Raw genomic sequence first — 27,724 nt, forward strand, 5'->3', positions numbered from 1 at the left:
CCTTTCCCTTCTTTCTTGAGGGAGAGAAGTTGTAAACCTGAGCATAAGGGTGTGATGTATTTTTACAATGTGCTTCACGGCACAAGCTGCTTGACAATCGGAATTTGTTCCTTGCAGCAAAACCTGGCAGCTCACCTATCCTCCTCCTGTGTTTCTTTTCAACAACACTAGTACTAGAAAATGAAGTTATGGCCCAGGATCCCGTTAGGATTGTGCTTTTTCTGGCCCTGTAGTTTTCAGGCTCCGGAGCCTGGGCTGGAGGGCGCCTCCTCGGGGACCCTCGAGGTGAGGCTGGGCCGGGAGTCTGGCTCAGCTGAGCCGCCTGCGTCCCTGGGACCCCGCCTGGCCCGCCGTCCCGCGCGCCTTTGCCAGCCGGGCTGGATAAGGTTACGCCGAGGCTTCCTTGAACAGAGGAAGAGAGGCGGGTCCGAGCCCGCGCCCCGGCCCGCGGGGGAGTTCCCACAGCTGGCAGCTCGGGCCCGCGGGGCCACATCCCTGCTGCGGTGGGCGCGTGCGGGCGGCGGAGCGGAGCGCCGGGCCGGGCCCAGCCCGCCATGGCACGGGAGAGGCTGCCCGGGAGGGGCTGCTGTGCCCTGCGCCGCTGTCTGCTCGCCGCCGCTCTGCTGCTCGGCCTGCGGCTCTGCGCGGAGCTGCAGCGCGCCGGGCCCCAGCCCCCAGCCCTCAGTTCCCCGCCAGGCCAGGCCCCCCGACCGCCCGGGTCGCACCTGCAGCCCGCGCCCGGCCAGCGGCGCGGCGCCAGCCGGAGGCAGGTGACCTACGTGCGCAGCGGGCGCCGAGCGCCGGCGCGGGGCGGCAGGAGTGGGACGCCGGAGCCTGGCTGCTGCGCCCTGCGCGGGCGTCCCCGCCGGAAGGTCAGTTGCAAAAGATGCAATCTTGGTCTTTAGACCGGAATCCCTCTCCCGGCCTCGCTACAGAGCCCTCAACTCCAGGCCTCCGCGGACTGCCCAAACTGCGACCTTCCAAAAAAAAAAAAAAAAAAATCTTCTGCTTCCTCTCTTATCTCTGCGCTCTCTAAATCAGCACCATTGGTGGCATCCTTCAATGCCCAGATACGATTAAGTGGGAGCTGGGTTCATTCAATAATCAACCAGTATTTGCTGAGCGTTCACTGGGTGCCAGGCCCACTGTTACGCGGGCATCCAGCAGCGAAGCACCAAGCCCTGCTCTCAAGGAGCTTACTTTTTGCGGGGAGAAGGGGGAAGCGCATGAGCAGTGGACAAGGCAAGGGAAAGAAAGGAGTTGTGGTTTTGTTTGTATTTTGTGCTCCTCCTGGTTTTCTCCGTGAGGCCTGCACAAAGCTGAGTGGGTAGCCACTGTGAATTGCTTTTCCACTCTACCTTCATGGCAGTGATGAAGATCCACTCAGTCGAATTTTCCTTGAACTCCACCGCAGACGTCGTCGGCAGGGTGATGAACTCAGGGTGAGAAGTCCAGCCCCCATCACCGCTTAATGGAAAATTAATTGGACCTGGAGGACTGAAGTAATAACCTGGATTTGTCTTACAACACAAACAGTGTTGGTCTCCCTACCTCATTAACTTTTTGGCTCACGCATTGAGTAGTTATTTTATTCAATTTTGACCTCTGAGTTTTAAGCCTCTGGCCTCCTATCCACCTCTTGGAGCTCAGTAATTTACTTGGTACTTGGGAATGAAAAGATTAAGCACTGAAGGTCTGAGCTTGCCTGGTCTTTATACCCATCAACCCTAACCACATTCTTTGGGGCAACTTTTTTCTGTTGCCTTGCTTTTCCTCTTTTATTTTAAACATCCCCACCTGTTGGGGAGAGAGAAAACCTCTTCCTTGGATTCTGCGGCTTACTTCTAAGCTACTGTTCAATGGCATGTCTGCCAATTTCTTCTACTGTTTTCCTGTCTCTCACTTCTTCTTCAAGCCTTGACCTCTGTCTTCCCTCACCGCTGCTGTCCCTGTCTAATCCATCAGTGTTATCTTCCTGGATAAATTCAGACATCTATATCTGAAACCTCATTTCCTCTGTTGAGTATTAATTTGCTCTTCCTGAAGAATGTAGTCACTTCCTTCATTCTTCTAATGCACTTCCCATGATACCATGTTTTGCCAAAGGCTTTTAAACACCCTTTTGCCAAGGGCTTACCAGGACAATCCTGATGACCATGCTGCATGAGGTGCTGGGGGCACAACATGAGCTCAGAGTCTAGTAGGGGAGGCACAGAGCTATAATTAAGGTCTTGAACTCTGCTTGAGGAGTCAAGAAAGGCTAACTTGGAGGGGACATTCGACTCAGGACTTGATATTGCTTAGGAGTTCAGGTTCTTTTGTCCCTCTGGGTGTTCTCAAGTGTTCCATCCTGGGCACCCCTAACGAAACCTTGCACTTGCCTTTTCACATCTGCTCTCAGCTGCATTGTTTCTCTTTTACCTGTTGAAGAATCATTCTTAAATCTTAGCCTCCACTTCAGACAACAGAAGTGATGACTGGAGCCTGCATATGGAAAGGTTTGGAATGCATAGACTCAAAGGGCCCCTGGAGGGCAAGTTCACATCTGCTTTCTTTAGGAGCCTGCTGTAGTGATTCCTGCTGGAGACAGTGGTGACTTAGAGTGGTTTAAGCGGAGGTGTGAGAAGTGGTCCAACATTGGATATAGTTTGCAGGAAGATGAGAAAGGAGTAGTTTTTGTTGTTTAGTTTTGTGTTTTCGGGAGAGTAGATGGAAATCAGGAGTTTTGTTTTATTTTTTATTTATTAAAAAAAATTTTTTTTTTAGGAGTTTTGTTTTAAACATCTTGAGTTTGAGTTATCCTTTGGACATCCATTTGGAAATGTCACATAGGCAGTTGGACATAGGAGTCTAAAACTGGAGGAAATGTCCAGGCTGAAGATAGAGATGTGGGACTCCTCCGTGTACAAGTGACTCTTTTAAGGCTGTGAGACTACAGGAGATCATCTGGGCAGTGAGGGTTGCTAACAAAATAGAGATGCAAGTCTGAGCCCTGGGACTCAGTTTTAAAAGTAAATTTTAAAAAAGGAAATATTTGCATAGAACCTTGAATGTTGTAAGCATGGCTCAATAATGGTCGCTTTAATTTTCACTAATCTGTCCCAAGTCTTTAGCTTCAGCCGTTCCCTAAATATCATTTGTTATAACTTCTTTCCACTCCTTTGGTTTATGCTGATTCTTTTGCCCCCATCCTATGATTCATGCCCCTTCCATCATTGAACATTCAGGTCAAGGATTGTGGCCCAGAAACCTTTTTTCATCATTCCTACTTCCTTGCTAATCTTTCACCAGTTTGGGAGACAACAGAAATGCGTCCTGATTTGTGAGTTGCCTTGTATGTGTTGTGACCTAATAATCTATTTTAGATTGAATGTTTTGTCTGCACAGTTGTTCATGATGGAAAGGATCACATTTCCCAGTGACCCTCAGTAAATGTTTATTCCCAAGACACCAATAAGTAAAAAATAAGAATCTTATTATTTCAACCTATTATGTGTAACTGTAAATGACTTTGATTAAAAATATATAAGAAATAATTGAGTGAACATAGCAATTGAAATAACTATTTTTTAAGTATTGTTTTAGGTTTTAGCCTCTTAAAAAAATTTCCCTGGATTTTCTTCCCTCTAGCTAGTTAGTTATTTTTTTTATTTTCAGGGTATACAGTCTGACTTTCCCAAATTCCTAGATAGTGGAAATCTTGAATTTGTTTAATTTTTCCATTATTTCACAGTCAAATTAAAATGTTCCTCCGAACTGGAAAGAGCAACTATCTAGTCTGTTCTCCCAGTTTAGGGAACAGAGTGCAATGTCCTGTATCTCTCCAGGGATAAGTCTTGTTCCTTTTTAGCCTCCCATCGAGACAAGGTGAAATATAAACTGAATGTGCAGTTAATTAATGTAATAAGTTTGGAAGTAATGTGTTAAATTCCTTGGATTCTATTTTATTTAAATTTTGTTTGTTGAGGATAATGATAAACAATATTATTTAGGTTCTTGGATACTTTGCCATTGGCACCTACCAGATTGGTGAAGGAGAAAAAGTTCCATTCTATTTTGAGGATGGCTTTCTGGGTGGATGAAAACCTGCATGAAATAATTGGGTTGCCAAGTGTTTCTTGTCAATGTGCTTCCTTTGCAGGTGTTAGAGGACAAAAAATCAGCAATTATATTGCCACTTTAATCATAGCTTATGCTTCTCTTAAAGCAAATAGTCTGTTATAAAAAAGAGAAATGATGTGTAGTCCTCATGTAATTTTTTTCCTCTTTTCTTATCCTCTTCTTTCAACAAGCTATACAAGAAATAGCTCTAAATATTAAATCATCTTTTCCATCAGAGGTTCTAATCTTAAAGCATTATGAAATGAGGGCAAATGATACATGGTAGATAAACACTGCCCTGTGGGATTAGGACTCCCCTAGAATCCATACATTTTTGTATATTACAGAAACTTTAAGCATACACATATCACTGTAATTCTTTTTTATTCTTTTACTTTCTGTTTTCTGTCTGTGTTTCTTTCTGGTTTTTCTTTCTTAGACATTTACTATGATTCCATGGCTAAAGTTCTTCTGGGGGACATAAATAGAGGACTAATGATGGTATCCTTGATTATACTTTTTTCTACAATCTTGGATAGATGTTTCTTTTACAAGTTGGCAATCTACCTAAAAGCAGCAAAATATATGGCTCATATGCCCAGGAGAAGTACTTTTGACAAAAAAATTAATCAGTAGTCAATCTAAGAAAGAAATGGAAAATTTTACTTGAACCAAACTGAGTATTATAACCAGGAGACAATCTCTCAGAGAACTTTGAGAACTGCTCTAAAGAGGTAAAGGGGGAGGCCAGTATAAGTGATTCTCTAGACAGGGCAGTGCAATCAAGCACACAGCTTGATGAAGAGTTACTGTTATTCATAAGTAACAGGTATCTTTACAGGTTTTAGTGCTTTTCTAAGTATGGGTTTATGAATTTTCTCCTGAAAATATCTAACTGTCTGAAGGCCTGTCTTTTCTCAGAGCACAGAATGCCTTGTCCTGATTTTGTCCTGAATTCCAGGGTATTGAATTCCAGGTCAGTGAATGTAGTGGCTAATGACTTGATTCTCAAAGAACTACATAATAGGCAACAGTCTCTGTTTTACAATCCCCTCCCTTTTGGTCTTAATTTTGACCAAGGTTTGAGAGGCATTTCATGACCAACTTGTCCCAAGGCCCTAGGAATGCTCATTCCCAGGTAAGTCAAGGATTTCATTGATAGGCTGCTCAGTGCCCTATTACTGGACTTGGCCCTGTTAACAATAGTCAAAAGCTTCTGGACCATCTGTTTTATTAGTCAGTTATGGTCAAGGAGATGTCTCTTGTTGCGTCTTCTTATGTCTAAAGTTACACTGTTATAATCTTTGATCTTATAGGACAATATGTTTGGTCAATTGTTTAAGCTTGCCTAATCATCATTAATTTTACTGGAGGCTCCATCACACATTTGGTAGTACAAGAAGTAATAATCTTGTGAAATAGGTAGAATACAAATAATATAGCTAGTGACATTAATAAAGTCCTGAGTATTTAAGGTAAGAATTTCCATTAAGTGAGGCCTAGTATCTCCCCAGGTCACCTGACGCAGTCTGTTCTGTAGCAGTTGCTCTCCTTTCAGTTTAGTTCAGTTCAGTCGCTCAGTCGTGTCCAACACTTTGCAACCCCATGAACCGCAGCACGCCAGGCCTCCCTGTCCATCACCAGCTCCCAGAGTCTACCCAAACTCAAACTCACGTCCACTGAGTCAGTGATGCCATCCAACCATCTCATCCTCTGTCATCCCCTTCTCCTGCCCTCAATCTTTCCCAGCATCAGGGTCTTTTCAAATGAGTCAGCTCTTTGCATCAGGTAGCCAAAGTATTGGAGTTTCAGCTTCAACATCAGTTCTTCCAATGAACACCCAGGACTGATCTTCTTTAGGATGGACTGGTTGGATCTCCTTGCAGTCCAAGGGACTCTCGAGTCTTCTCCAACACCACGGTTCAAAAGCATCAGTTCTTTGGCACTCAGCTTTCTTCACAGTCCAACTCTCACATCCATACATGACTAGTGGAAAAACCATAGCCTTGACTAGATGGACATTTGTGGGACAAAATAATGTCTCTACTTTTTAATATGCTATCTAGATTGGTCATAACTTCCCTTCCAAGGAGTAAGCGTCTTTCAATTTCATGGCTGCAATCACCATCTGCAGTGATTTTGGAGCCCAAAAAAATAAAGTCAGCCACTGTTTCCACTGTTTCCCCATCTATTTGCCATGAACTGATGGGACCAGATGCCATGATCTTAGTTTTCTGAATGTTGAGCTTTAAGCCAACTTTAGGGAAGTACTAAATTGGCACTGTACATAAAGTTACCAAAAAGTCTGTGTGTATAAGATGAGTGGTGGGTCATCGTGGCATTTTGCAGGATTGAGATAGGAAGGTTGCCTTCTAAGAAATTATGTGGCTGGCTCCAGAAGAAAAAAAATTGAGCTTTATGGTTAAGCTGATATTTTTGCCATTGGAGTGGTCTGGTTAATGCATCATGCAGGTGCACAATGCAGACTAGAAGGGAGGGAGGAGGTCCAGACAGGCAGAGAAAAAAGTTTATTTAAATTTTTCTTGTCTTGCCTTAAAATATGAATTTTGTTTCATCAGAACTCATACAGGAGCAAAGCTTCCTGAAGAAATTTCTTCTCTCTTATCGGATATATTTTGCTTGACATTTAATATGTTGGATAGAAAAGTGACTTCTGAGTCACAGAGCTACAGAACCCAGCAAAGTGCTGGCTTGGTTTGCTAGTTACAGATCCTTTGGAACAGTGTGTCAGGGGAAAAAATGCTCTTTCCTCTTCTCCTGAAAAACCATATGGCAAAATTCTGTCTTTTCTTCATCACTTCTTGTCGTCCTCTTAGTTTTCTCATTCCATGATTATCATCAAGAAGAATGAGGAAAAATGGCATAGTAGGCCCCTTGATATATCCAACTACCTTCAACATTATTATTCTTTACAAAATACTTGAAGGTAGGTTTGAATTGCTTGTAAAAGAAGGCCCAGCAGTAGTTTCCAGCTTCTTTAGGTTTCTGCTGTTTCCCTACACGTCTGCCCCTCAGGAGCAACATTCATTAATCCTCTCACATTGTCCTCAGGAGGCACAGCATTTTCATTTTAAACAGTCGTTGAGGGTAATTGAATGGATTCCAGCAATATGTGGGTGTGAAATAGCAGTTGCTTAGTTTTGCCAAAAAAAAAAAAAGAAAAGAAAAGCAGATTCTGATGAAAACTTTGATGGAGAGTAGGCTTCTGCACTCCTTCCAAACCTCACAGCTCCTCTGAGAGCTTTCTGTGGGCAAAAGTACTGTGAATGGAGGCCCCACTGTTTTTCAACAATTGGTGGTGGAGATTTTAGGTTTTCTATGTGCAATTCGTCCAGTACATTTTCTCCAAGAAACAGGAAGCCTTATCAGTTTTCTCGAATTGGATTTCATTTTTGGTCTGTAAAAAGAATCAGAGCTGTGTAGTTCAACTGGAGACTGTTAAGAATGGTAGACATTTGGTTTTTTTCCATCTGTGTTATGACACCTTCGGAGTCCTTGTGCTTATAGGTAGTTTGGCTCTTTATTCTGTGATTTGTTGGTAGTAACAGGTGCCTGCTTCATTACCATGAGACTCACACTAAGGCATATTATCTACCAGCGTTGATAAGCTTCTCTTAAAAGCAGCCCTTGAGTTCTTTTAGATACCTCACATCACTCGTATTAATGGCCTGTAGAATTTTCTACTAAAACAGGGTGGGAAAGTTTGCTGTTCAAGGGGCATTTTTATCCTGCTCGGATGATTGAAACAAAATTGACTTTTATGAGCTTTCTAGTCTATGACCATATGTAATTTAAACTAATAGCAAAGTGGCCTGTTAGTTTATGACTAGGAGGCCTGTGAAGAATTTTGTTTGAGCCACACAGTGTTTCAAGTAACTAAACATAAACATCTTCAGATGCAGCATATAGTGTCCAGTGGAGTCCAGTTCAGCACTGTCTGCCTTTATATTATCTGTCTGATCTGTAAAGGCATTTGAAGTTTCAACCCCTGAGCCAGTTGTCAGAATTTGCAATTACTTTTCCTAAAAAGTGACAAACTAGGTTAATGCTGCTAAGCTCAGGGGCCGCTCGGTACATAAATACTGAATACACAGAAGCTAAGGATCCTTTTATGTCATTCCTAGTCAAGAGAGTTCAGTAACCTAAGGCTGGAGTTGGCTACTGGGGAGAGTAAGGTTTAGGGGAGTGTACTTAGTTAATACAATATTCTTTTGGTTATTAAAAAAAAAAAGACTTTGGTCTAGCTTAAGCAAAAAAAAAAAAAAATTAAATTTATTGAGAAAATTTGGGAATTTATCACTGAATTGTAGGAAGAGGTAAATGATCATGATGTTGAGGAGAGAAGGAATAAGGTTACTCTGGAAATCTCAGCTTTCCTTGGCCTTCTCCCTCTGGTGCCACCATAGTGAGACTCACCTCCCTCGACTCCTGGGCTGGGACCATTACTCACCCTGGGTCAGCCAGTACTAGCCACAGACCACAAACCTAGCCCAATATCCAAACTGCACCTCCTCCTCCTCCATCCAGGGATCCATTCTTAGAGAAAGAGGAAATTTTCTGAGTACCTGGAAATAGAGCATAGGTCTTTTTTTACATATAATAATCTCAGAGCTTAGCCTCTGTGCCTTTCCCTTTGTGTATTTCTTTATTGGTTAACAGTTTCTCTATTTAGAACTGTTAGAAATAAACTTATTTCCAAGTAGCACTCATCAATAAGTTGGTAACTTGTGCATACTTCTGATTTTTTATTCAGTTTGGCATATATACACAAGATCTATATCTATGCAATATTTTTCTTTTTCTTTTCTTTTTAAGTAAGACATTATTTGTGAGGACTTTTGTGGAGAAGATAAGTATAATCAGTATTCAACTCATGATCCCCACTAGGGTTCTCAAACCAAAGTTAGGGTTTTATGTTCTTTGTTTGATTCTTTTGTCTGTCAGTTCAGAGAGTTACTTTGCAAAAAAAAGATCTGAAAAATTCTTCAGAGCATCTGAATATTTACAGTCCTCTTTGCAATTAGTTTGGGATTCTTCAACATATGATTATTTCTGTATTAAGACTCTGATACAGATTACAAATGACTGAACCCAATTGAAGCTAGTAAAAACAGGGATTCACTGGAAAGGCACTTGGGTAGAATTGAAGAAAGACCTGCAGAAACCAGAAGAGCTCTCAGAACTTGATTATGGACTAAAATGAGTATTGAGGACGTTGGTTATCCATGTTACCCATTTGTGGTGGTGGTTTAAGTTGCTAAGTCTTGTCTGACTCTTGTGACACCATGAACTGTAGCCCATCAGGGTCCTCTGTACATGGAATTCTCTAGGCAAGTATACTGGAGTGGATTGCCATTTCCCTTCTCTCCAGATATTACCTATTATCAAATATATAATGAGTATATGGGCTTCCCTCATAGCTCAGTTGGTAAAGAATCTGCCTGCAATGCAGGAGACCTGGGTTTGATTCCTGGGTTGAGAAGATTCCCTGGAGAAGGAAATGGCAACCCACTCCAGTATTCTTGCCTAGGGAATCCCAGGGATGGAGAAACCTGGCAGACTACAGTCCATGGGGTTGCAAGAGTTGGGCGTGACTTAGTGACTAAACCACCACAACCAGTGGGTATTTATCATTCTTCTAGGCCATACCTGTGAATTCCCTTCCTGTGTTTAAGGAATTCTCTACCTTTCTAAGAAAAAAGGTAAAGAATACATTTCCTTGGCTCTAAGGGGCCTTCTTGTGACCTGGGCTTCACCATTCACATACACCTTCATGAGAGTCTGGAGACTTTAGAGACTTGAAGAAGCACGTTTCAGCACAAGGACCACAGAGCCTCTGGTCCTAGTGGACGCATCCAGTGCCGAGGGTGGTGAAATGAGCAGCGGTGGTGGGGCAGCACAGGCTACATTGGTGCCCTTGGTGGTATTCCTCCTGCCCTTGAGATTCTGTAAGCTAATAAATCTGTAGTCAATTCCTTTTCTACTTAACTAGCCAGAGTGGTTTCTATTGTTTACAACCAAGAACCCTGGCAGATCAATAAATTAGAGTTGGCAGTTTGGAAGGTTACAACTGTAGCTTTCCCTCTTCAATTTTGCTTGCTCTATTTAATTCAGATTTTGGAACATGATGATTGGGGTCCGAATAACTATGGGCTAATGGACCTTTCCCTGACAAGATAATAGCATTTAGTGCCAGATACTAAATCATATAAATCTGCTAACTTGTCACTAGAGACACCAAGTTCTTTTTCATGGCCTTCTTTGTCTGGGGTATCTGGCAGGAGAGGCCAGTTTATGCTGTGATCACAAACAACCCTTGAATCTCAGGGCTCTTACTGACAAAGGTTTGCTTCTTGCTTATGCTGCGTATCCGTTGCGGGTTGGCAGGGGTGGGGTGCTGGTCTGTCCTGTCTTCATCCTCTCTCTAGACCCCAGACTGGAACATTGCCTGTCACCTCGGCAGAGGGATAACTGCTCTGGAGGCTCTTGTGTGGCATTATTGATGGTCCTGGCCAGAAGCCAGACTTAGCACTTTTGCTCACATTCCAATGACTAGAGCTGGTTGCTGGGCCTTACTCACGCAGGGGGCCAGAGGTCTGTTGTGTGCTCAGAAGTCAGAGAGCAGGAACTGTTTGGTGAGTAGCACTTATGGCCACCACACTATGGTAACCCTTCAATCATCCCTATCTAAGTGGACATCGTCTAGGTCATGTCTCATGCTCGCTGTTTGCAGTGCCTCACTGAATTTGCACGTTTGGCAGCACTGAATAAAGCATGGAAGGCTCTCTTCAGGGGACATAGATCTAAAATGAAGCAGACTTCTGAATTTAGCAGAACAGTGAAATAAAACAAGATGCGATTTACATCTTATAAACAGTGCTGTAGCGTGTCCTGGAGTTTGTTAAGTACAGTGATTCTCGTTGACGTTGTTTATTCTTTGTGTAGAGCAGTGATGGGGTGATGATCTGTAGGTCTTTTCTCCTGGGGGAAAAAAGGCAAGTTATTTGAATAAATAAAACCATAAGTGCAAATCAAACAAAGGCCTCTGGTGAGGTGACTCAAACTTCATGTTTAAGATGCATCTTCATGGCAATCATTTACTTATTTTTAGTCAGAGCAAGCCAAAAGACTTCCAAGCATGTTTTCAGAATCTGGTCACAAATCAGAGACAGTATTCATGTTGTATAGTGTTTGTTACTGCACACAATAAAACAACAAGTATTTTTAGTTTATTGTTCATCTACTTTGAGTTGTTATTGCTGTTCAGTTGCTAAGTCATGTCTGACTATTGGACCCCATGGACTGTAGCATGTCAGGCTCCCCTGTCCTTCACTATCTCCTGGAGTTTGCTCAAGTTCCTGTCCATTGAGTCAGTGATGCTATCTAACCATCTCATCCTCTGTCATCCCCTTCTCCTTTTGCCTTCAGTCTTTCCCAGCATCAGGGTCTTTTCCAATGAATTGGCTCTTCGCCTCAGGTGGCTAAAGTATTGGAGCTTCAGCTTCAGCAACAGTCCTTCCAATGAATATTCAGAGTTGATTTCCTTTAGGATTGACTGGTTTGATCTCCTTGCTGTCCAAGGGACTCTCAAGAGTCTTCTTCAGCACCACAGTAGAGCATAACAAATAAATTAAAAATCCTAATTAGCAAAAACACATACCCGTTGAGTGCAGGATGATTTAGTTACGTATGAAAGGAGGCCTCTTCATTCAGCAATTTTAGGGGTAGAATATGGAGAAGGCAAGTAACACCTGAGATCCTAGGGGACTTATTTACATGGATTTGCAAATGTCATGAAAACTTTTTATTATGATGCATCCTCACCTATAAGATGGGCTCATAATTTTACACTTGATGTCAGAAGTTTAAATTCTGCTCCCCTACTTATTGAATGTGGACAAGTGACATACCCTGTCTGAACTTTAGTTTCCTCCTCTGTAAAAAATTAGTAGTACTTAACTCATGAAGGCTAAAGGAGAGTGTGTAGGTGAAAATGCCTGGCCTGTGGAAATAGTTCTGTAAATTAAGTTGTCTCTGTTCAACCCTGTATTACTGTCATGCTGGCTCCTGAACACATGTAGGCCCATGTGACTGGGTAGTATGAAGCATAATATTCATTGAAATTTTTAATATTCCTCTTTTTATTCTTGAAATTTATGGCATATATAATATGCTCAACTGTCAATATTTCCAGTGCTGAAATTTTTTTTAAAATCATAAGTAAAAGCTGGAAGTAAATATTAACTTTTTGTTAGCATTTTAATTATAAGCTTATTCCTCATGTAACTCATTTATTATAAAATTGCTAGGGCTTACCTGTTCATACCAGTTTGTGATTTTTTTCCCTCAAAACCATTACAAATATCATTTACAATATTTCTGTTAAATAATTTTGGCCTGTGTTAGGGTTGACAGTATGAAATGTGTTTCCAAGCTTTTGGAATACAATTTTCACTTAAAGGGATGCTTACAAATCACCTATTTAATACTGCCACTTACTATAACTCTGCTGCTACTTTAGTTTAGGGGAGTCCACTGGAGTAATTGTGGGTTAAGGAGCTAATAATTGCTCTATTTTTCTGGTTCCGTTTTCCACATTTTGGTCTAATAATTAAGTGCATATTATTATACTTGGCACTTTATATTCATTTAAAAGCAAATTCAACCAATATGATAAACTAAATCTAGGTGCTGACCCTGCACATAGTATTTTGCATACTATAAGGACTTCAAAATGCTTACAACTAAAGTGAGGTGTTAGGGGGCCACTGTACTCGTATCCTTTCATTTAATTTTCACAAAAAATTTGTGAGGTAGGAATTGTCCTCATTTTTCAGATGAGGAAGCTGAGGCTCAGAGACATTAATAAATGTGGGTAAGACATAGCTAAAAACGATGAGATGAAGGTGTAAACTCAATATCCATGACCCTCCATTTGCCCACTGAAAAGGACAGCAGACAACCAAATCTCATGTAAGGTGGATCATTTACCACCTGAAAATTAAAATCTTCTTTTAAACAAAAGACACAAAGTTAAAAGGCAAATCATAGACTGGGAGAGAGTATTTGCAATGCATATTGTGAATAACGGCTTCCCCAATGGCTCAGTGGGTAAAGAATCCGCCTGCAATGCAGGAAACACAGGAGATGCGGGAGGGGGTTGATTCATGGGTTGGGAAGATCCCCTGGAGATGAGCATGGCAACCCACTCCAGTATTCTTGCCTGGAGAATCCTATGGACAAAGAAGCCTGCCGGGCTACAGTCTAAAGGGTTGCAGAGTGTCGGACATGACTGAGTGACTGCACACACACATCACCACGAATAAAGGGTAATACCCTAAAGTTTTTTAAAAAACAAAACAATAAGAAAAAAGATAAACAACTGAACAGAAAAACAAACAGCCTTGACCAGGAATTAATAGAAGAGGAAATCTGAAAGACTAATATATAAATATATATATTATGTAGATTACATGTACAGCATATATAATTACTAGATAATATATTATAATACAGTTATAATATGGAAAGAGAGAGGTGAGTACAGAGAGATGATAAATCCTACCAATAAGCAGAGGAAGCAAATTAAAGCACAATGGGATTATATTTTACTCTCCCTCAAGTCATATTGGAAACAGTATACAATGTCTGATAAAATGAAGAATGAAGAATATTGAGGAAAAGGAACTCCTTACTAAACTACTTTATCCAAAGTAGCTCCCTATCCCAGTTGCCCTTCTGCTACCTCCTCTTATATTTTCTATGGCATTCCCGCTCTGACATTTTTTCTTTCTCTAATTCTTGTTTGCAGTCGCATCCCCTATAAAGGTGGGGGCCTCATGTGTCCTGGTCAACACTCTATCCCCAGAGACTATGATAGAACCAGCACAAAGCAGGTGCTTAGTAAATAGGGCTAAAAAATGGTTATTTCAATCACTGGGGTACTAGACCAATGTGTGTGAGGAACATTTGGATCCTTCAAGAGCTATTCCAAAACCCCCTCCAGATCTCCAATTTCTGGATCAGGGCTTTACACCCAGACTCTTGGAAGAGAGCTCCCAGCATTGACTGCTTCAAACAATGGTGACTATGCTACAGAGATTTGGAGCCATATCCAGCCTGTACCTGTTTTGTAATGGCCCATGAGTGAAGAATGGTTTTCATAGATGAATATTTGCAATTGATATGATGTTAGGAAACACTAACTTTGAACCCCAATGAAGCAAAATGCTATCTAAATATAATATATCTATGTTACAAAAAATTGTATAGTTTTTATTATATTTTGAATTTCATCAATAGAAATGTAGAAATTTGTCTCCTCATTATGTAAGAATCTACTTAATATCCTTGATTTTGCCTCTTGGCTCACAAAGTCTAAAATATTTACTATCTGACTCTTTACAGAAGACATTTGCCAACCCCTGTTCTGGGAGTAGCCTCAGGGCCCACTAACTATGATTGTGACTGTGGGGGAGACCAGTGACCTACAGTGGCCCCAATCTAGTCCTTGAGACCCTTTGTTAGAGTTTTGCCATTTGCAGCATGAGAAGAATGGGCCTAGGCTTTCCACAGGGATACTGAAGACATGCTTTACTCCTCTCTAATTACTCATGGGAATGTCATCATGTCATCCAAGGTCTCTGTTTTGAGGCCATTTCCAGGCAGTGAATGTTAAAATGATTTAAACCCTGGTGTTTTCCTGTTACCCACCTTTTCTAACACACATATAGAATTGTTTAGATTTTATTATGACAGTCAGATGAACCCATTTTTTTCCAGCTCTGAGTTCACTCGTTGTTTAATACTTAAAATGGTTTGAGCTGTGTGCTGTGAGAGATCCAGTACCTTTCCTCCACTCAATTTTCTGGTAATATCTAGCATTTAAATTTTCTGATGGTTCTCCTAGTCAAATATTTCACCTCTGGCCACTGCCATCTCCTCTCTGTTTTGCACTGCCCACTTCCTTTATCCCCCAGAATGATCTAGGCATTACTGATAGTCTCAGGGTAAGAGAGGGGGATGTCAATGAAGTTCAAAACAAAAATCAACATAAAATTGATTAAGGATTTCTTGCCCATTGGGAATTTCTTATGCTGTCTTTTCTTCTTAGGCTTCTATACCATTGATCTTGCCTTCTCTTATTTACACATCAGTCCCTTTCTTCCATTTTTCAAGCCTTCAAAGCATCACTCCCCATCCAATTCTCTTGAGCTTACAGCAAACAAATCCTAAATGTATGTCATTTTCTTACTTAGGCAATTTAGTTTTCTCTTCTGCATCCAGGCCCAGCATCGGGATGAATTAAGCCACTCTGGCAGGAAGGCAGAATTGGTTGCAATCAGTGTTTATTTTCAAAAGTCAAGTTTCCAACATGCTGTCTATGATTAGACAAGCCATATACTGTGCTCAGCATAGTGCCTTGGATATACATAGGTTGCACTCATTACGTGTTGACTGTGCCCACATAGGTCCAGGGCTATTCCTCTCATCCTGGCTATGGCTACTGCTGTTTTGTGATATAGGGGAAATATATTACTAGTGACATTTTGGGAACAGTAATATATTGCTTCATGCATAGCCTCCTTTTCCCTTCTTATGCATCTTCATTACTTCCTTTGGCTTTTGGGAACCCTGGTGAACTGTATTTCCTTCTGTCTGCCATGGAAGATAGTTTACACAGAGAGTGCTAACATGAACTTTAGGGTTCAAGAGCGCCTAGAAATTACCCAGCTAGGTATATACCCAAGAGAATTGAAAACATGTTTGTACAAAACTTGTACATGTCCTGATCCATGCTACAGTGTGGATGAACCTTGAAAATATTGTGATAAGTGAGAGAAAAGAGTCCCAGAAGGCCACACATTGCATCACTCCATTTTAATGAAATAACCAGAATATGCAGGGAATGGATTAGTGGTTGCTAGGGCCTGGAGAGAGGGGAGGGAAAGAGGGGAACGGGGAATGGCTGCTACTGGAAATGTTGTTTTTTTTTTTCCAAGGTGATGAAAATATTCTGGACTTAGTGGTGATGGTTGCCTAATCTGTGTATATATCAATCACCACTTAATATTTCACTCTAAAAATGGTAAATTTTATGGTGTGTTAATTATATGTCAGTTAAAAAATATTCTCAGAAGCCCATGGAATGAATGGCTGGTGTGAAACCACGTGCTTTGCTCTGTCCAGATAAAGATAAACTAACTTTGCAAGAGCCCTGGGAGCCCAGTCTGATGTGCTCACTCCTGGGCATAGCACGTTCAATAGAAAGGCAGAGTCCACACGCTTGCTTTCCTAGGAAGCACCTGGCTTGGTGTCTCGGTGTGGTTACTTGGCGACTGGTGAACCGGGTGGTGCTCACTCTCTCATCAGTGCCCCAAGCCTGGAAGATGCCTTGTAGTATCAGGCATGTACAGCCCTACATTAGGAACTCAGGACCTGGCTGTTTGCCCGATAAAGGGGATGCCCCCGCTGCCATCACTGTGAGCTTGCTGGCCTCTTAGTGCATCTGTATGTTTTTTGATAGTGGTGGTGGTTTTTGATGTTGGTCTGACTCAGACCACCAGGTGTTTGTCAAAAGAAATGGTCAGGCACTGGTCGGCCCACTGCACCTCTTCTATGAGTGAGTGCTTCTGCGTAAGGACTTCAGCTCCCTTATCACTTTCTTTTTCTTGCCTTCATTTTCACCCGTAGGACACTTGTCACCTCATTCATGATGATCTGTGTGCAGGACGCATCCTATATGTTTTGGAGGGCATTTGTGTTAAAGAGAGCAGCAGTTATGCTAGTATCTGACTTTCATAACTTTCCCCAGCTTCCACAGGCTTGCTCTGATGTTATCCTACTGGTCCTCATAGTATCTTTATGAGTGAGGTGGCTGTTATTTCCATTTCATCAAGTAGAAATCTGCTTAAATAATTGGTTTCAGGTAAATAGAGATTATAACCCAGGTTGACTGAGGTCATATTTAGTATAGTGTCTACTATATGCTGTGACTACCTCCGTGCTGAAATCTGTATCTCAGGAAAATCTGTTGACTACTGTAGATGTTAAGTTTGATACAAAGTCTTCTTAGATATTTCCCAAGTCAAATAATATATTTTAAAGCTTACTTTTAGCCATTTTGTCAGGTTGGAATTTCAAGCATGCCTCACATTACTTAAGAACAAATTTGAACTGATTATATAATTATGATAGGGAATGTTCTTTTGAATAGTGAATACTCATTTTGCACAGAAATAGTAAAAAATGGCTTATTTAACTAATGTGCACTTAGAGGACATAATCTCAATCAGGAGCAGACAGCTACATCAGTTTTGATACTGAAGTGCTTGAATTTATTTGGGTACCCTGGATACAGAGAATTGTTTTGGAAAATCTGAGTGCCTAGGCCTTCCTCTTGGACAAAAAATGTTCTTATTTATAAAACCAAACCACCAGCACAGATTGGAGCCTATTTAACACATACGATATAGTATCATTCCTTGTTATAGTGATGTGTCAAGACAAGGAACAGGAGAAAAAAAGTACTATCTCTATGTATAATTTATTATTTTAAAAATATAGGCAAGCCAGGATGCTGTTAATTAAAATAAAGATACATATGTTTGGTCAAGTTATTAGCCTAATATGAAAAGCAGAGCAAAAGTGCTTGTAAGGTTTAAAAAAATTTTTTTAATAACAAAGTCATATATATAGGAAGGGGAGAAGTGTTGTAAGGGAAATTGGAAACTTAATTTTCCCTGTCTTTTATCAGAGGAGTTTTTAGATTATAGTTATTTTGAAAGCAAAAAATTTCAGTTTAAAAATAGAAGTGAAGAAATAGGAACAGATTGGAGTTTGGAGGGAAAAAAACTAAAGCAAAAAAGAGAAATATAACAGGAAGTCTCTGTACAGGGAATGCTTGTGTTCAGCTTCTCAAATTCCTCTGGTTAATGTAGACAACCAGATTGGTGAAGACTTGAACTGAGTTCAGAACAATGAATCTTCACATTCTTTGAATTATGAAAATTTGATTAAAACAATTAGATGAAAGCTATGGATAAGTGTTCCAGAATACTGAACATCTGTTTGCACACACATTTGTTTACAGTTGATTTCAGGGGGTTCACAGACCTCAGAAAAATTCTTAATTTGAGAGTGGATCAGAATCACTCATAGGGGTTTTCAGAATACGGATGCCTCAAGCCCCGCCCCTGCCCCCTCAGGCGTCTTGTGAAGGACCACTCCCTCCCTTGGGAGGCGTGAGTGCTGGGTTAAGACAGGTTCAGTTATGATTTGAATGGTTGATTCCTGAAGTTGGGAGTAGGTATTTTAATAACTAGTGTTGGTCTCTAACTGAGAGATGTGCCTGTGTGATGGGCTTTTGTCTGCTGTAATCATCTCAACTGGGCTGAGTCCTCAGGAGGCGGAGCTTAGAGTCCTGGTTAACAGCCTGTGGAGTTGGGACCAGCCCAGGCCTGGCCTGGTGTTGACATATGTGCTAAGAGGTGCAACCCTACTGATGGCCTATTCAGCTCTCCTGGGTCTCAAGCTATATCTTAAAGAAGAGCCTCATGGTTTGTTTTCAGAATTGTAGCCAATGATTCCTCCCTGTTATTGATTTTTATGTCATTTCATTTGTAAAGTGCTTGTTCTATGCTAAATGCTAAAAAATTTTAGCATTTAGAAAAAAAAATTCATGGCTTCTTGAGAAGCTATGTTTATTATGTTAAAGGTCATCTCTTCCAGTCTCCTGCCTTATCCACAGTCCTGCTTTATGTTTATATTTCCTCAGCTATGCACCAACATTAGTCCCGCATCTAAGTTAATTGGTAATGTTGCACTCTCTAACTACGCACTTATGGAATCTCTACAACCATATAATTCGTAGGTGGACCCATATACATACTCATCAATTCACAGTAATCAATCAGTTATATAGAAGGTGGTTAAAATAGAGAATCACAAGTAGTATACACACAGCCCATTTGAACTTAAAACATATGCAAGTGCATTTGTTGGCCAATCTTTTGCTGTGAGTATGTCCTCTAGCTGGAATTCTTGCAAAACCCCATTTGAACTGTATCACCAACCATTTCCAGCTTTGGTTTCTTAAGTAGAGCGAGAATTTGACACTTCTGAAGCAATCTGAGTGCAGAACACCTCTAGACTTTAGTGATCCTGTTATTCTTTTTTACAGTTACTTCACCCATGCTTAACGCAACAGTACTTAAAAATAGCACCTAGCTTTTACTCGACTTGGTTTCTATAGAAAAGAGAACCCATTTTCTTTCTGTGTGCAGATTCCATCATTTTGCCTAAATTTTAATGAAAGTATGTAATTTCAGTAGCTTGTACAACTGACATAAACTGGTTTGGGAGCAAATCAAATGACTCCTTGTAAAAATATGACTGAAGTGGTAGCATCAGGAGTGCACAGGAACTGACATCTGACGAGCTGGTGTTATATAGACAGATTAAGAGTGCTTCTGCTGTAATGGATGTTGAAGAAAACGAAAACTGTGCACTGTGTTCTAAAGTATGTTGGAGTTTATTTATAAAGTGAATTTCTACGATGAGGAATATCCGCTTACTTTTAAGAGGATCTACACAGCATTGCTGTGTAGACTGAATGAGTAGAACCAGATCAGATCAGTTATGAGCAGAAGGTCAGTTTCTGCAAGGCTTTGTGGGATCAAACCCCGTGGCAAACATAGTTTTCACCTTTGTGCTGTGCTTCGTTAGTTGCTGAGTGGTGTCTGACTCTGCAACCCTGTGGACTGTGGCCCGCCAGGCTCCTCTGTCCATGGGGATTCTCCAGGCAAGAATACTGGAGTGGGTTGCCATGTCCTCCTCCGGGGGATCTTCCCAACCCAGGGATCGCACCCAGGTTTCCTGGGTAGATTCTTTACTGTCTGAATCACCAGGGAAGCCTGTTTCCACTTTTACCAAAGCATTAATTTTTCTGCATTTAACAAAATTTATAGTAACAAATATTTATAGTTTCAAGGCTGCATGTCAACAATCTTTAGAATTATGAAAACAAACTTTCCATTTTATAGAAAAACTCTGTGCTCTTTTTAACCAATAGATTTGGATAAAACCTGACTTTACAATTTCAAGATATAGAATATGTGCAGATTTAACTTAAATTTTATAACCAATATGTAGATATTTATTAGCCTTTTAATATATTAAAACAGATGTTGTTTTTTTTTTACTTTCATAATCTCTAAATATTTTTACTGGAATATAGTTGATTTACAATGTTGTATTAATTTCTGCTGTATAGCAAAGTGAATCAGTTATATATATATATATATATATGTATTTCCACTCTTTTTTAGATTCTTTTCCCATATGGGTCATTACACAGGGTATCGAGTACAGTTTCCTGGGCTTTACAGTAGGTCCTTATTAGTTATTTGCTTTTTATATAGTAGTATGTATATGTCAATCCCAATCTCCCAATTTATCCCTTCCTCACTTTTTCCCTTGGTAACCATGTTTTTTTTCTTTTCTTTTTTTTTTACATCTGTGTCTCTTTTTCTGTTTTGTAAATAAGTTCATTGTTATCTTTTTTTTTTTAGATTCCACATATAAGTGATATTATATATTTGTCTTTCTCTGACTTACTTCACTGAGCTATGATAATCTCTAGGTCCATCCATGTTGCTACAGATGGCATTATTTCATTTTCTTAATGGCTAAGTAATATTTCATTGTATGTAAGTAGCAAAACAAATGTTAATTTTGAATGAAATATCTTAAATTCTCAACAATGCTTGTTTTCTTTCTCTCAAAATGCTTTCTTGGAAACTTCCCCGGCGGTCCAGTGGTTAAGACTCTGTGCTCCCAATTCAGGGGGCGTAAGTTCAATCATTGGTTGGGGAACTAAGATCCTGCATGCCCAGTGGTGTGGCCAAATAACAAACAAACCCACAGCAACAATAAAAAAATAACAAAAACAAAAAACTCCCCAATGTTTCTTAAAGTTTCTCTCAGAATTCCTGCTAAGCTACTTGTCATCTCTTTTACTTTAGTTTGAATCAAAGACCATTGAAGTTTGATAACAATTTATTTCCACTGAAATAAATAAATAGTATTTATATTTAGCTAGATTAAGATATTACTATAAATCCCTGCTAGTAAATTTCCCCACTTTCTTCCAAAGTAGTAAAAAAAAAAAAATCCTTAATCCTAAGAATTCTATTATATTCTTTCCTTGCTGGTATTTAAATCAATGTAAAAATGTCTCTTGGAATCACTTCTGTGGGGGACTGCAAAAGAAGTAAAACACCTTGTGTCCTCACAAGGCCTGTAATCTGGTTCTAGAAACAAGATCGACACATTTGAAACAAATTATAACAAATATCTATTGTTGTTATTCAGTCGCTAAGTCAGGTCAGACTCTTTGCAACCCCATGAACTACAGCATGTCAGCCTTCCCTGTCCTTCACTATCTCCCAGAGTTTGCTCAAACTCATGTCCATTGACAGTGATGCCATCCAACTATCTCATCTTTTATCACCCCCTTCTTCTCCTACCTTCAGTCTTTCCTAGCATTAGGGGCTTTTCCAGTGGGTCGGTGCTTTTCACGTCAGATAGCTAAAGTATTGGAGTTTCAGCATCAGTCCTTCCAGTGAATATTCAAGGTTGATTTCGTTTGATCTCCTTGCTGTCCAAGGGACTCTCAAGAGTATTCTCCAGCACCACAGTTTGAAAGCATCAATTCTTCGGTGCTCAGCCTTCTTTATGGTCCAGCTCTCACATCCATACAAGACTACAGCAAAAGCCACCGCTTTGACCATGTGGACCTTTGTTGGCAAAATGATGTCTCTGCTTTTTAATACGCTGTCTTGGTTTGTCACAGACAAACCTATGACAAACAAACATCTGATTAGTTATAAAATGAGAAGTATAAGCAATAGTTGCTGAAACACCTGCTTTGCAGAGTTTATTTTGTGTGTAGTAGAGGCCTGAGTGATTAAGAAATTTGGGAGAAGTGTGTGGGACTAAAACTGGACCCTGAGAGTAAGTGGAATTTGAACTGATGAGGGAGTGATAGAGAGAATTCTGGTTAGGAGGAAGGAGGCCTGGCCTGACACTTTAGGGACAAGACGTTCTCAGGAAACAGACTAAAGAGTAGGATCTGTTTGTGTCCCTGGTGTTTATCTGAGCACTTCCTGACTTCCTTGAATCTTGTCCTGGCAATGGATTGTCTTTGGTTACACTTCTTTTCTTTCCTTATGGGAGAATCTCCATAAGACCAATGGTCTATTCTAGCCTATCATCCAATCCCTGATGCCATGGCACTGGAAAGGGTGTGGGGATACACTTAGAATTATGATAGCCATCTTTTACCCAGTACCTTTTAGAGACCTGTATCAGTCAGGATAGGCTAGGTTAGGCAGTAACGAACATCCTCAAAATTTTGGTAGGTTAAAAGAAAAAATGTTAATCACTCAGGCAGTGTTTTCAGTGTGGGTTGGTGGGGATGAGAGGCAAGATCTCATCTTCTTGCTATCATTCGGAGACTCAGGCTGCCCTTGTCTCAACTTGGACATACCATTGCCATTCATCAGAAAGGCCTAAATCTTTTCTAATCCTTCTGCTTAACTCACTGAATATTTGTCATGTATGACATTTGCAGAGCCACTGGAGAATTTTTTTAATGTATTCCACATCTTATGGATAAAGAATTTCCGGAGTTTGTTACCCATTGCATCAGTGAGTGTGTTAGTGCAAGACACCCATTGTGGTTTTTACCTGGGCATCCCTTCTAAATTGCTATTGGGCATACAATGTCTATCTTAACAGGGAAACTAGACATGGCAAAGACGAAACACTTGAACCTGGGATGGAGGCAGCATCGTCTAGCAGAGCAAGGATGGAACTAGCAGCCCAGGGCCCTGCCCCCTCCTACCTCTGTGGCTTATGTGTCGCTCCAGTTCTCTGAGCTTCATTTTCTTTACTTTTTAATATAAAGGAGTTGGTCTAGATCACCCTTACGTTCTCTTTGAACACAATGATTCTCTGCTAATATGAAACAAATAAAATTTAAGGCTAGAGATAGTTTCTGTCCTCTGAAGTCTATAACCTTTTGTTTTTAAAACTCCTCCTTGGTGGAAGTTTGTTCTTCTTTGATGCAAGGAGGTGTTAGTCCTCCTTGCCCTTACATTTGAGAAATATAGTCAGAATTTCTCATCAGCTTAGATCAGCTGTATTTATTTGCACAATTTGTTCCCTTTAGTCTTTTTATTCAGTCTGATATGGGGGAAGGGGACAGGGCCGAGGTCAGATAACACTTTGGCAGCTTCACTTCTAATCTTGGAGAGTCCCAGTCTTGTTCGCCAAAGAATTCTCAGTTCAGAGTCACAGACCCGGCAATAATTGACCTCTGAAGAGGTCTGCTTCCTTCAGCAATTCTTCATGTTCCCGAAAAGGGCCACTTAATGATAAAGACTGTAGATCTTTCCTTCCATTTAGGTTTGAAGCTTAAAGTGCTTTTGGTTCCAGAGTTGTCCAGCCAGCTCCCTCTCTGCCTTGTTTTATGCTGGCAGCCTTCCACAGATGAAAAAGAAACATTTATTGGGCTGGTTCTACTTGTCAGGCACTATAACTTACAGTGCACTCAGACAGAAAAATGTTCTATAAATATAGAATCATGTGAGGAATGTCCCAGAACCAGAGTCTTATCTCTAATTGCCAGCAGGATTCACTCAGGCTACCAGATACTATATCATAATCAAAAAGACTAAGGCCAGAGAATGGCAATGTGGACAATATGCAACACAGACAATATGAAGATGACAAATTAGGTAATGAATGAACGAACACTTAAAACTGAGAAATGCATATATGTATACATAACACACATACAAACACACATACATATGTTGTGTGCAACTGATGGCTTATATACAGTGGGATGTGACAGCCTCATCAGGAAACTGATGATACCCTTGGACCATGGTGTGTGATTTTTCTAGTGTCCTGAACCCACTTTGTTTTTCCCTCGCATTCACCCTGGCTGTCCTACTCATGGCAGAGCACCTTGTCTTGCTGGCTCCATCCTTTTCCAAAGAAGACTGGATGACACCCAAGCATCATCCAGTGACCCTGGTTGGCTTTCTGGGACGGCTTTGTGTCCCATCCGTGTGTTGTGCCACGTGCAGCTGCTCTTCCCCGCATCAGCCTGCAGGGTGGCTAACGGAAGCTGCAGCTCTGCGCCTCAGATGGGGCCTCTGGAATGCATTCTTTTCGCCATGCATCCCATCCCACTGCCCTTGGTGATGCTGGGTGACGCATTTTCATTCTTTGTGGTAATAAGAATCATGTCTTGCTTAGGCTCTGGAACTGAAACACTTTCCCTGTGAAACTGCTCCGCAGCACTGAGTTTTACCACTGACAGGCTCTCTGCTCAACATTGTGGCACAGAACCTCGTAAGAGGCTCCAAGGCTGAGAGGCTAGGGGGCATCTGCTTGTCCGTGACTGTCAGCGGCAGGATCAGACTGAGGGACCCTGTGGGGAGACTTGTGGTTTGGCACGAGGTTGAGGACTCATGTGCGCTGAGAGCCGCTGAAGAGTCCTGGGTACCACTTTATGGACAACCCTGGGACCTAGGTAAATGTGTGGGGAGTGTGGAGATTGCTGTGCAGGTGTGAGGGGAGAACGCTTTTCCCTCTCATGCCCCCCTTTTCTAGCTTCCCTTCTCTGTTCTTCTCCCCACCCTCTGCTAACTCCATATCTCCTTTGGCTTTGGCAGCTACTCAGGATCCAAGGATCCTTGAAATGGGTTCATAGGGGTCTTGCAGACCTTCCATCCTGAGATGCTCATGTTTTTGAAACTGGTAAATATTTGGGGAATATGAACTGGCTGGAGTTTTCAAACAAAAGTGAATCCATGACCTCATCACAGGTTGATGTTGATTCAGATGATGTTAAGCTTCTACGACTTTGAATCTCAAGAGGTCTCGGTAACGTATATGTTTTTAATACAGTGTGTGTAAGTGTGTGTGTGCATGCGCACACACAAGTACAAGGGAGAGAGAGAGAATTCTTAAAAATGTGATAAATGCTTTTTCTACATTCCTATTTGCTGTCTTAGGCAAACAGTCTTCTATACTTTTACCTTTGTAAGACAAATGAAACTCTTCCTTCTTTACACGGTTAATACGTAACTCTGGTAAGAACTATGATTGATGTTTGAGTGCCTACTGTGTACGCAGATGCTATATAGTTTCTCCATCATGAAAACAAATAAAAACCTCTGCATTTCACTGAATCTACTCCAGAAGTTTGGCTTCTCTTTCTATTGTCCTAAAATACATTATATGTTTTCTTCTCTTCACTACCCCTTTCTGTGTATCAATCTTACCCAGACTTGAGCTATTTTGCCACACACAGAAAACATAGTGAATTTTAAGGTGTCAGTTTAAGAACAAAACCCAACTCAAATTTGTTTGGCATTTCTTTCCAACTTACCAGGATAACTTAGAGAATAAATCTAGAGCTGAGAATTTATTCCTCCTTGTCCTTTTATTTTATTTAGAAAAATTTCTTCCTAAAAGTTATCAGGGCCTGCTTGAGTGATAGTGCATTTTTTTCTTGTCAGAGTTGATTTCATTTCTGGTTCCCTTGCTTCCCAGCCTACACTCTGTATAATGTTGCAGAGGCGGCAGATTGATGGGGAGAGGATTCAGAATGTGCTCTGGATTTGGGTTTCAGTATGTGTGCTGTCTGCTGCCAGAGACATTTAGCAGATGGACTTGGGGATGTGGGACTGGGCCTGGCCAGGGAGGGGGCCTCAGGGTAAGAAGCCCTTTATGAGCTGGGCTGGCTCTACCTTTTCCATTTATTTATTTAGACCCTGGCCCACTATGAAGTCTATCACAAGGTTAAAGAGACTCAGCTTTTTGTTGCCGTTGTCTTTCATTTTCAGCAGTTTGATTATGATGGGTATGGGTGTGGATTTCCTCGTGCCTTTCTGTTAGGGGTTTGCTGAGCTGCTTGAATCTTTAGGTTTATGTCTGTTGTCAAATTTGGGGATCTTCTAGCCATTGTACCTTTAAAATATTTGTTTCTGCACTGCATTCTTTCTCTTCCTCCTCTGGGATCCCAATAACTGAGTGTTAGACCTCTTGATATTGCCCCACTGGTCCCTGAGGTTCTTTTCATGTCTTTTTCAAATCATTTTTCTCTTTGTTGTTCAGATTGGATACTCTCTATTTATCTGTGTTCAAGTTCACTGACTCTTTCTTGTGATATATTCATTCTGCTATTGAGCCCATCCACTGAGATTTTTATTTTGGTTATTGTATTTTTCAGGTCTCAAATGTCCTTTAGGCTCTTTATATATCCTATTTCTTTGCTGAGATTTTCTATCTTTCCATTGGTTTCAAGAGTGTACACTCTTACTTCTTGGAGTGTTTCTGTAATAGTTGCTTTTAAGTTTTTGTCAAATAATTTCAGGATCTGTGTCATGTCATTGGCGTTTGTCGACTGTCTTTTCTCCACACCAATTGGGATTTTCCTGATTCTTCATATGCTGAGTAGTTTTGAGTTATATCCTTACGTGTGTATAATATCATGGAGGCTCTGTTGTTGTACAGTTGCTCAGTCATGTCCAACTCTTTTGCAACCCCATGGACTACGGCTTCCCTGTCTTTTACCATCTCCCAGAGTTTGCTCAAACTCATGTCCATTGAGTTGATGATGTCATCCAACCATCTTGTCTTCTGTTGTCCCCGACTCCTCTTGAGTCTCTGAGTTGTGTTTAAATGCTATAGATAATGTCCATATATCAATATTTGTTTTTCCAGGTAGTTGAGCTGGTTGGGTTCAGGTCTCAAGTTCCAGCCAGCCTTTTATGGATTGTGATTTCACTATCAGTTGTCAGTTCTGTTTTAAAAATTTCTCACTGGTCTTCAGATCTGTCCCACATGCATGACACCCAGTGGCCAGACTCAGACCTGGTGGAGGTCTGTCTGTTAGCCTGGTTCTCCATGTCTTTGATATGCTAACAGATGCACTTGCGCATGCACATATCTAGGTGTCTGGGGATGGGGGGAGGGGAATTGGTTGTAGCACACCTGCAGATAAATAAAAATCTGTGGATGCTCAAGTGTCATACAGTGATGTACTACTGTTGGCCCCCAGTATCCCCAGGATTCTGCATCCACAGATATTGAAGTGAAAGTGAAAGTATCTCAGTGGTGTCCAACTCTTTGTGACTATAGTCCATGGAATTCTCCAGGCCAGAATACTGGAGTGGGTAGCCTTTCCCTTCTTCAGAGGATCTTCCCAACCCAGGGTTTGAACCCAGGTCTCCCACATTGCAGGCGGGTTCTTTACCAGCTGAGCCACAAGGGAAGCCCAAGAATACTGTAGTGGGTAGTGTACCTTCTCCAGCAGATCTTCCCAATCCTGTAATCAAACGGGGTGTCCTGTATTGCAGGTGGATTCTTTACCAACTGAGCTATCAGGGAATCCCCACAGATATTGAGCTGACTGTATTATCTAGTTCCCTGTGTTTTTGAACCTTTGGCTAGAAAGGTTAGACTTTAGTTACAACACCCTTCCTGTGACTATGTGCAAGTCCAAAGCCAAGCTGTTTGA

The 27,724-nt window shown here is 41.1% G+C and overlaps 1 protein-coding gene across 1 annotated transcript in view; it reads left to right on the forward strand.

The window, feature by feature from the left end:
• The first annotated feature begins 554 nt into the window (after window positions 1–554).
• METTL24 (methyltransferase like 24) overlaps window positions 555–27,724 on the forward strand; it is a 118,314-nt gene continuing 91,144 nt past the window's right edge. The window contains exon 1 of the mRNA XM_061131723.1: window positions 555–872. Within this exon, the coding sequence (XP_060987706.1) occupies window positions 555–872 (318 nt within the window). The remainder of the gene's footprint in view (window positions 873–27,724) is intronic.

Source organism: Dama dama, chromosome 28, assembly GCF_033118175.1.
Source record: "Dama dama isolate Ldn47 chromosome 28, ASM3311817v1, whole genome shotgun sequence".
In the NCBI taxonomy this organism is placed as follows: domain Eukaryota; kingdom Metazoa; phylum Chordata; class Mammalia; order Artiodactyla; family Cervidae; genus Dama; species Dama dama.